The sequence below is a fragment of the Pyrgilauda ruficollis genome, unplaced genomic scaffold (genome assembly GCF_017590135.1).
Source record: "Pyrgilauda ruficollis isolate IOZ18807 unplaced genomic scaffold, ASM1759013v1 scaffold5, whole genome shotgun sequence".
NCBI lineage: Eukaryota > Metazoa > Chordata > Aves > Passeriformes > Passeridae > Pyrgilauda > Pyrgilauda ruficollis.
In genome coordinates this window covers 3,282,520-3,293,593 of record NW_024526599.1, presented here as the reverse complement: position 1 = coordinate 3,293,593, position 11,074 = coordinate 3,282,520, and the positions used below count along the sequence as shown (strand labels likewise).

The 11,074-nt window shown below is 42.0% G+C and overlaps 1 protein-coding gene across 1 annotated transcript; it reads left to right on the top strand.

The window, feature by feature from the left end:
- The first annotated feature begins 18 nt into the window (after positions 1–18).
- SARAF (store-operated calcium entry associated regulatory factor) lies at positions 19–10,258 on the top strand. Its single transcript, XM_041479973.1, has 6 exons — positions 19–168; positions 809–984; positions 2,224–2,614; positions 5,623–5,731; positions 7,235–7,353; positions 7,871–10,258. The coding sequence occupies exons 1-6, from the start codon at positions 93–95 to the stop codon at positions 7,894–7,896; spliced, it is 897 nt and encodes a 298-aa protein (XP_041335907.1). The 5' UTR covers positions 19–92; the 3' UTR covers positions 7,897–10,258.
- Positions 10,259–11,074: the final 816 nt, after the last annotated feature.

The window sequence follows — 11,074 nt, the reverse complement described above, 5'->3', positions numbered from 1 at the left end:
CGGCGAGCGCCGCGCCCTCGCCGCCCATTGGCCCCACGGCACGGTGGGGGCGGGGCTTCCCCGGGCTGGCGGTGACAGCTGCCGGTGCCGCCATGGTGGGGCTCGCTCCGCGCCTGCTCCTGCTGCTCTGCGCCGCCGCGGGAGCCGCGCTGGGCTGGGACCGACCGGGTGAGAGCCGCGGGGAAAAGGGGGCTCAGCGCGGCCTCGCCGCCTCTGCCGGCTTGTTGGCGGCTCCTCGCGGCCTGGCACTGCGCAGCGCTGCCGGTTTAGCGGCGGCCGGCGCGGGGAAGAAGGGCTGGTGGGGTTTGGGCTCCCTCTAAACCGGCTTGTGTCGGAGCAGTGATCCCGCACCGCGGGCAGTGGCGGCTGGCTGCCTGGGAGGAGGAGCCCGGAGCCGCCTCGGGAGGAAACGGGGAGCTCTGCCCTGTTTCCCCCTGGGCGTCTGGTGCCTCTGGAGCTTCGTCTCGTCGAGATGCAGGCGTAAGCTTCGGCCTCCATCGCCGTGTCCTGAGAGCAGGCGCTCGTAGCCAGGAGGACACCTGCACAAGTGCTGACAAGGAGTACACAAGTGCTGACAAGCAATAGGAAGAAGTTTTTCACGGAGAGGGTGGTCAAATATTGGAATGGGCTGCCCAGGATGGTGGTGGAGTCACCGTGCCTGGAGGTGTTTAGGGAAAAACCGGACGTGGCACTCTGTGCCGTGGTCTGGTTGACATGATAGGGTTCTTTTATCGAGGTTGGACTCGGTGGTCACAGAGGTGTTTCCCAGCCTAACGGATTCTGCGATTCCTTGTGCTGCCTGTTTCAGGGAAGGTTCTGCTGCGGGACGTTCAGGCGCTCACTCTCCACAGAGGGCAGTACACAACATCCAGGCGGACAGCCTCCGTCCCGCAGCTGCAGTGCACGGGGGGCTCTGCGGGCTGTTCCCGTGTCCCTGAGGCTGTGCAGTGTTACAACAAAGGATGGGATGGCTACGATGTACAGGTAACTGAAACTTGTTAAACTGTTTGTGAGATCGCTTTCCCCCAAGCTGGGAAGTTCTGAAGGAGCGAAGAGTAGGGAGCTAGGTTGTCAGTTCAGATGCTTTTTGTTAAATGAACTCTTGCACTAAAACTTAACCTAACCTAAACCTGGATTTTCCAGAACTGCAGTAGGTACATGTTTGAAATCTCTTTGGAGGAGCTAATGTAAAAGCACGGCATAGCAAACCTTTGATGGTTTTAAATAAAATGGTGCTCGAGTTTATAAAATTAAACTCTTGCAAACCCCAGAGGATGCTTTTGAATTATTATTGCTGTGTCGATTTCCATTTTTTATTAGCGTGGAAAGGGCTTCTTAATATTTGCTTCACTTCGGTTCTACCTTTTCAAAACTAAATTTCAGACTTGCCTGACTTTCACTTGCACCTTAGGATATGAGTGCTAGTCAGTAAATAGTCTTGATTTTCAGCTGTTAAAGAGCTGCTGTCAATAGATAACCAGGAGTCAAGGCTGAAAGTAATTCATAATACTGTATCAGTTTTAGCAAAGAACAATCAAATATTAAATGGGAGTTGGTACTGCTGTACTGAATTACTAATTTAGAGACATCTACTTTCTTATTTCCTCTCCAAAACACATGTCACGTGCCATTAGAGATCCCTTTGTTTGGGTACCTCAAGGGAACGTGAGCCTGAGGATCCACCTGTGTTCAACCAGAGAATCCCCATTGTAATTGTTAAGTGTTGCATATGGAGGTCTAATGATGTCTGTCCCAGTTTCTTTTCATTTCTGCACAAATGGACACAAATGGACACAATGCTGCACTGGATTTCAGACTCACATGTTATATTTTTGTAGCTGCTATCGAGTTTGCACAGGACAGGCATTTATTATGTAGCTAATAAATGTGTAAAGGGTACACATTTTTTAGAAGTATTGCTATATATCAAGAAGGGATATTTGAAAAATGTATTCAGTGAAGAAAAAGCTTAATCTTCCAGAGTTGTAATTCTTCAGTGTTCTGAAAGATAAGATCTATTTTAAGTTTTAGTATATAAAATTCATTTAAACATCAAATTCCTACTCCTTTTCAAAGTAGGAGCACATGGAAATGTTTTACGTGTGGTCCGTAGATGATTTGTTAGCAATTACAGCTTTGTTTCAGGGTGTATGTGGGGAAGCAGATGGGTGTTTTCATCTTTGGGGCAGTGTGTTTTACTTCGTGTTGTGTTTATTTTTTCAGTGGGAGTGCAAAGCAGACCTGGAAAAAGCTTACCGTTTTGGACAAATGGAAGTGAGCTGTGAAGGCTATGATTACCCAGATGATCCTTACATACTAAGAGGCTCCTGTAGTTTGCTGTTCAAGCTAGAGCTGACTGAGGAAGGTGAAAGGAAAGTGAAGAACTCTGGAGGCTTTGGCTCCAGCTATTACCAGTCAAGGAAAGATTATTCTGATTCTGGTTCTGGAGCAATTGTTGTAATAGTTCTTCTTCTTCTTGCTTTTGGAGTATACAAGTTCTTCCTCAGCAACCAGCAGTCTCAGCAGAGTTCTGGGGGCAGTGATGGCTTCTCTCAGCCCTTCTGGCAGAGTCAGCAGGCACCTCCTCCTCCTGGTTTCAAGTCCACCTTCACAGGTAGGGCTCTGAGCCATTTATGGTATTCAAAAGAGCAAGCAGGATTGTCCTGTTTTATCTGTGGTAGGGAAGGTGGGATAGAGTTAAAACCACAGCATTTGCAGGCAACTGCCAATTGGCTGCAGAGCCTATGGCCAGCTTTGTATTCTGCTCTTTGTTCAAAAGAGGAAATTAGGGCTTGGCTTTCCACAGGCTTTCAGGGCAGGCTGCCCTCTGAACCTTTGAAAAGCTACCTCCCCATGCTCTGCAAGCATTCTTTTCATCACCTGTGAAATAGCAGGATTGTGACAAGGAGAATAATTGTCATAAGTAATCTGGAAAAGAGAATGTTCTTACACAGCCAGAAACAAAGCCATGCCAAAGGAGCACTCTGAAACTTCACAGAACGGCCTTTCAGCCCTGATTTCATTGACAAAGCAGCTGATGGGGTTGAGTATCATGTAACAGTCCTCTGTTTAACAGGGCTTCAGTGTAGTCCCAGCAGCTGAAAGATTTGGTTCCCAGAGCAGAGAAGAGTGTCTGTGAGCTGTCATTAGAGGGTACAGCATCTGAATCTTATGTGGGGCCTTTCATCTGAAGTTGAAAATTACAAAAGCAGTGACAAGGCTGCTGCTGGGAAAAGAGGCAATTTTTCTTTTCCCAGAAAACTGGTGTCTTCTGTCACGTAATAAGCGGTCTTCCTTAGGCCATCATAGTGTCTCAGGGAAATTAAAAACATTACTCATCTGGTGTCTGACTAACTCATTTAACCCTGTAAACATGCAAGCTGCTCACAGCACTGGAGCTTGAATTACATTCTCACAAGTTGCATAATTCCTTTTTTTTTTCTTTTTTTTTTTTTTTTTAATAGAGAAGGGGTTTTGGCAAGAAAATATGTAGCAAGGATTAGGTTTATTAGTCAAAAGTTTATATTTTAATAATGCTTATTAGTGCTTTCTCCAAGATTTGTTCAGCTTGGCCAACAGAGGGTGCAGTGTAATTCTTTTGGATACCCTTGTGCAGGGCGTGCACAGCAGAACCTTTCAGCTGTACCTGCACCAGAAAATTAAAGGGAATCTACTTCTGTTGGCTTTGCAAATTGGTTTGCACGTGGTTACATCAGACTGTCTGTGCTGTGTGGGCATCAGTGGCCATGTGTGGGCATGGCACTGGCTGTACTGTGGTGGTCAGCAGGAGCCCTGGCCATGACACACAGCTCTGTCACACTGGGCACAGGCAAAACAATGAAGAGTTATTTTCATTTTTTTTTCTCTTCAGTTCCATGTCACTTAATTGCCCCAATGCATTTTTCTTTGCAGGAGTCACAAATCTAGCAAGGACAGGGTCTTGAGAATGTTTTCTTGAGGATTGCTGAAAACTGAGACACTTAAAATACACATTGGGAGCCATATAATGCTCAGCTTGTGATGTTTTTAATAAGGCACGGCAATGATTTGTCTTTAGATTTCAGGCAAAGTAAGGAGGAAAACTGGAATGTTTAAAAATCCTAAGTGTTAGGCTACTTCATGCATTCAGTGTCTGCCTTACATTGTGGGAGCAGAGCAAAAGCACATCTCTGAATGTGTATGTCCATGTGTTTCATGAATGTATTAGTCTTTGGAAACCTGGACAGTAATGACAAGCAATGTTGTTCACATATTGCTGTTAATATTTAATTTGCCTCATTTTAAATCCCCTTAACATGCAGAATGTGTCCTGTGGAACTTGTTTAGCTAGACTATCTTAATTAAATTCTGCTTTTTCTCAGTTAGTTGTTTGACGTGATTCTTAATGTTTACTGTAGATGTTTCAAAAAAAAATTTCTCAGTTTTCTGAGTCAGTGTTCAGTCATGGTGCTTTTGAACAAATGAGTTGGTTCATCTCTGATTAACATTGTTTTCACAGCAAATGAAGTAATTTTTTGTTGTTGTTCCAAATCAGCATAATTTAATGGTATATCATCCCAATGAGAGTTTGTATTTCTCCCCACACATTCAAAATTAAATTCAATATCAAATCCAGTCTAGACTGAAACTGATTATTTCATTATTGTTTTACCTTCTGTGACTTCGAACAACCCATATCAGTTTGAAGACAAACCAGGCCCTCTAATTTTTACCTATGTCATCTCTGGCCCACTTGTTCAGGTGGGCATGTTTTAGGGAGACCCTAATGTTATCTTCAGTCCTTTTATACTTCCTTATGTGTTAAACCCATGGTTGAGCTTATTCTTGCATCCATGATTTTTGCTAGACCAGAAAATTATCCTAACTTGGGTTTGTATTTTCTGTTTTTCTTTCTAAATGGGAAACATTCATTCTGGCTCAGAACCTCATGTTATGTGCAGGTCACATGTCAAAAAATTTGTGACTCCCCTTCCCCCACAACCTACTTGATATGCTTGCAGTTTCATCAAGGTATTTGTCAAGCTTGGCGACTCATGCATGATGAAAACTTTGCAATGTGGTTGCAGTTAGCTTGGCTTTTGATAACAAGTGCCAGACTAGGATTACTGGGAACAATACCAGTAATGTCAGCGTTACACTGAGCCACTGTGACTCAAACTGTGCAGCTGTGCTCGGTGAGATTAGGAGCTCTGTGTCCTTGTGGTTTGCTCATTCTCCAGTGTTACCTACTTGATTTGTGTTCCTGCATCTGCTTCTGGCCTGCTCTGGTGACCTTCAGCAGATTATTCTTTCTTAGTTTCCTTTTCTATTTTTAATCTAACTTGTCTGTTTATAGATCAGCAGGCAGGGACTCTTTCCATGTTTTGCAAATGTCAGGGTTGTGAAATGAAGTGGAAGCAGATTTTTAACATAAAACTCTTTATAGTAGTGTTGGTTTATGTGGGGTGTCCTGCTTTCTGAAATGTGAGGCTTTTCAAGTTAAGCTTGATCGAAAATCTGCTGAAATCAGGAGCAGTTTGTCTAATTTTCCATTATCTTTAACAGGAGAGAATTTTGTTGCAACAGCTGGCCTGAGGATTAGTCTGTTACTAACTTATGCTTCCTATTTTCATTTTGTTTAAGATGACAACAGCTTTGGAACTCATTCCCATCATGGAACCAGTTCAGGACCAGGATTTTGGACTGGATTAGGAGCAGGAGGCTTGCTAGGCTACTTGGCAGGCAGTCACAGGTAAAATATGCACACTCTCAGATTTTAAGCATTTAACCTTTCAGGGGGTTTGCTATGTACTATATTGACATTGCTTTTAAGATTTCAGACCTGTATCATTCAAATTATAAAATCCTACCACTAGAAGAATTTTGAGCAGCTGTTTGTAGCTCCAGGACCAGAGACATTTCAAACATGTTTCTGAGGCAGAATTGGAAAGACTGAGGTACTTCATTCTGCTTCCTCTGACCTGGCATAATGGCCTGCAGATTTAAATTGAGCATTTAAACAATTTATCTGCAGAATGCCTTAAAACACACATAGTCATATTAAGCATATAATCATCTGTATATGGATCTCTTGTATCAGTGTCATCTTTCCTAAAATACGTCTGGATGACCATATTTGGTATAGGCTTTTAAACATTAAGAATGCGTCATTTTTAGATTAACAGTTTAAAGAGGGCAGTTGCTGCCATTTTAGGCTTCACTGGAGAACATATGAGATTCCTGCAAGGCATCTTCAGATCCTAAGCAGTTTTCTCTATTTATTAAATGACTTGCCTATGTATCAAGTCTATTCTTGTAGAAATGTAACAGATTAGAGAGTAAGGTATATGAACAGGAGTGTGCTAAGCATCTGTGTTGTAAAGTTGTGGGCTATTTTTAATAACAGAAGCCTTACATTAATTCTGCTAAGAATTTTTCTAGGGTATAATGTGTTAAAGTTTTTATTGGCCCAATATTTCTCAAGGCTTAAATACATTACTCCTGCATTGAGGCATTCTATTTATGTAGTATCTACATACAGGTTAGTTCCCTGATTTGTATGCACACCTTCATTTCAGTAGGCACAAATTATTGTTCAAGATTAGAGATCTACCTGAGTAAGTCCAAATACATAAACAAGCTTCCTAACTTGGGCTTCTTTTTGTTTAAAACTTCAGTCCACTATAATTTAATTTGGTTTCTTAGGCTTTTGAAATTATGTGCTGCAAAATGCTGGTGCCAGGAAGTGTGAGAGAGCTGTTTGTAAATTTCAACAGCAGGAAATTCCATATCCATGGAAGCAAGTAATTTTAAGTGAGTGAGTCAAAGACCATGATATGTTACTGATAATGACCTTTTCAAGAGTTAACAAAAGGATGTTTTCTCTTGCCAAATGTGGCTGGGATGTAGGTGATGCCAAAATGCATGTATACTTCAGATTTCAAACTTCTTTCTTGTCTGATGGAATTTAAGGTCAAAATTTCAGAAAGAAAAATGTCCTCATTTGCAATTGTTAGAATTCCTTATTCTGAAGAATAAAGCTTAATTTCCTTTTGAAAGTCTACAGATTATGGTATCACAGCACTGGATGTCCTCGCTCTCAATGTGTTAAATACATTAAATAGGAATATTTCCAGCTTTGAAATAACTGCTTACAGTTTTTCCTCGGAGGTCCAGTTCTGTTGTTTGGAATGGTATCTTCTTAATTTTTCTGAGGCCATTAACAAAACTTTCCTTCTACTCTGATTCATGCCAGAGCACAGCCACGTTCCCCATATCACAGTATGTGGACAGATCCCACAGCTGTGCCTCCTATGCATGGGCACTCAAGGAATTCCACAGAAGGCAGCAGCTCAGGAACAAGAACTGCTTCTGGTAAGGCAAAACACCTTTTAATTTCCTGAAGCTTAAGAGGCTTTAACCTGTGAAAAACATGCAGATGTTCGTTGTGGTTCAAGGAGCATCCTTGTTTTATTTTACCAGTTGGTGTAGATGGCATGTAACAATGTCCTTTCCTTCCATTCCCTATGGAAGTAGGGCAGCTTTGTGGGCATGAAGTTCCCCACAGGCCTGTGGTGGGCATGGCACCATCAGCATCGGGCTTGTCTTCACTGGCAAGGTGCATTAGTTTAAGGCTTTCCTTTCTGATGAGCACTACATGTACTCTTCTATAGCAAACGTGCACAGACATGTTCTCTGTAGAATGCAGGTTGTCTAGTCTGCAAGAGCAGAATAGTTTCCAGGCCAGTCAGCCCACAGTTTCTTGCTGTTCTCCTTCATGTGGATATGTTTACCTCGTCTCCCTTGCCACCTTTAGCCTTTTTAGAACTAGAGAGTTCAATGGAAAGGCCATGGTGGAGCTGACTTTTTTTTCTTTTTTTTTATTTTGCAGGCTTTGGAGGCACAAAGCGAAGATGAAATCCTTTATGTTATTACATCAGAGTGATTGAACTAAATCTTGTTGTGTACTTGTACTTCTTTTAATAGTAGTATACTTCAGAAGTGGATATGAGGTTTGAAGGATTAGGCAAAGAATTCCTCACTTTCTCTGTGGACTCTCACTGCTGTTTAGGGTATCACAGGTGCCATCCACTAAGGGAGCATCCACTGTTTCAAATCAGCAGCCTCTCCTACAGAAAAAGCTCCTCCAAGTTAAGAAGAATGATGTTACACTGACCATGTATCTGTCTCTACTTGAGGCATTATGGCAATGATAGCCTTACCAGATTTTCAAAACATGTACTTGTGTTCTGGGCTTCATTTCTTTTGGTCCAGAATTCCTGATAATCTTTTTCCTCTTTCCTGGTAGTCCAGCATCTACCTGATACGTAAGGAGTGCTGCTCTTTGAAGCTACTTTTTTTTGCCTTTGCAGAATGCATGTGAACTTTAGTGTAAGTGCAGTCAGCCTCTCAGATAAGGAGTTCTTCCTCAGTGGACAAGAGCAAAACTGTGTATAAAGAGATTAACATTAGTATGCTTGTGTCTGTGCTATGTGACTGTTGGAGTAAAAATATTGCAGATTCATGGATTCTCCATGTTACAGAGTTTATCCAAGATGACTGTGCAAACCTGGGGGACTTTCCCTATAAGTTATTGGGGGTAAATAAATAAGTAACCTGGAAATTTGGACCTTTTCCTGGAAGACTGAGGTAATTTAAATTTAAATTTTGCCTGCATTGAGGCCACAGATTTTCTTTTTAATGGTGGATGTTGGCAATGCTGTGAAAACTTGTGATGTGAATGGTCTGTCCTGCTAGATCACCTGTCCAGGGCACAGTAAACCAAAGGTGCTCATTGCAAAATGGAAAGGAATGTTCTTAATGCAAAGATGATAGAACCTCTGGGACACAGCAGGCCTTGATACTAAGCAAAGAAAGGAAATTGGATATCTAACAGGATGTAAACTTCCCCAAACGCGCTTTTTAAAAACAAAGTGCTGTCGAAGAGTGGGAAGCAGAGAGGCCTTGCTTGTTCTGTGATGATATTTTGGGGCCTCTGTGAAGTGTCATACAGTTCTTGGGTGACTTATTCTCTCCTGGAAGAGGCATTGTTGGATAAGAAGCAGAGAAATTTCTCAGGATTGTGGGGAGAGGGGAAGAGTGAAGAAGAGGCTGCTTGATGACCAGCTCTTCTCCAGTGCCCATCCTAACAGGGTGTAGAAGTGTTTGTGTGGGCGCAGCTCGTGTATGCTGGCAGCAGCCAGAGAAGTGTTGTCTTTCAGCCTTGGGAAAACACTGTGTTTGGGAGTTGATACCAGCTGTTCCAGCGAAAGCAAAGTACTATTCAGCTGATACAGGTTGCAGCTCCACAAGGAAATTAAATAGTCTGGTTAGTCTAAGAAAGTGATTTCAGCATAACTCAGGGAAAAGCAACCGTGTCCATTCATGAATGTAGAAGGAATTAGTTCATATGTTAACACTCCAGTGTATGACTTAAGCAACCAAAAGAGAGAAAATTAAAAAAGAAAAAAATATACTAGCAGACCAAACCAGCAAGTCCCAGAAATCTTTATGAAGTCAACAGCCAGAAAAAGTGCTTCATGAAAAAGTTCTTGTACTAAAAGTGTTATCAGTTTCATTTGATACTTTGAAAATGAGGGCGAAATGGTGGTTTGCTTCTCAGAGCTGCCTGAGGGTTGGGGAAAAATAACTGCATTAATAGCCTGCACTGTGAACATAAAAAGGGAAATGACAAAGACCTTACTCATGGCCTCCTAGAAAGCTCTGCCTTTTATGAGATGTCCATGGTAAATCTCTTATCTTTATTACAAAGTGTAGCAGAAGAATATATTTTAAATATGGAGTTCTTACTTATTTCTAAGTGTATTCAGGTTAAGCTTGTCACAGTCAATGTTTGCTTTGCCAACTAATTGCATAACAATGAAACTGGATTTTTTCTAACTGGGTAGTTGGAAGCTGAAGTTTGCTCTTAAATTACAGTATGGTATGAAGTGTTTTAGACAAAGTTTTCATTTGTATTTATGTATTTATAGTTTCTGCATGAAATGTGCAAAATAAATCTGATACATAATTCTACTATAGCTTCTGAATCTGTTTGGATATGTTTGCCCTTCCCTCTGATAAAGGAATGAATTAAGTGAATAAGGAATATTTTTGTCTTTAAATCGCTGTCTTGAGGCCTGCAGGGATGGCATTGTTTGTTTTCTCAGAGTTCTCTGTCTCATAATCCACTTCCTGGATAAATAATATCATCCTTTTCTCCCAGATGCAAAGTGGGTAAGCTGTATGTTGCTTCAATAAAGTAAAACAATACTGAGAATAGAGTTATTGTATTGATTATGTTTTCAGTAACAAAATACTGAATCCTATAAGGAATTGCTTGGGATCTGAGCCTGCAGAAAAGCTGTCAGCATGTTCCTGGTTTTACAAGGTGGTGAGCTGAACTCTTCAAAAGAATTTATGTTCACTGCTGCTGTTCCTGGTTGTGGACAGAGCAGAACTCTACACAGGGATAGCCTAAGCTGATGTATTGGCTTCTTACACAGAGGATGTGTCACTGCTGAACAGAGACATGGTCTACACAGAGAGTTCAATGTCTTGGCAGTTGTAAACTGGGGTTAAACAGGGGCCTGCAAATTCTGCTGTCAGTGTTTCCTTCATCAAATGCTGCTGATGCTCCTGAGTGAAAAGAACTCATGGCAGGCAGCTTAGAGCTCATACTTCTGAGACCTTGTGCTTCCTTCCTGAGCATGAGATCTGGAAGGTCCTCGTCTCCCTTCTGCTCCTGGGCAGGGCTCTGGCAGCATCTTCACAGCAGCTTCACAGTTGCAAGGTATATGTAAATATACCTCAAACTGTTAAATGCTGTTGTAGATAGTTGAAATCCTGTTTGGTACCTGGGACCAGAACTGCTTGTACTCTGACAATGGTTACATCCTCACACAAAGCTAAAACTACAGAAATGAAACTCCTGGTTTTACAGCTGACTTCCCATGAAGCATGTGATGAAAAAAAAAAAAAAAAAAGATTGACAGAGATAAGCTTTCTCTGTGCTGCTCTGTCTTGTGACTCAGCTGCCAGGTCAGATCTTGGCTAGTTCTGCAGAGACTCATGCTGTGCACCTTGCTCTTTTCCT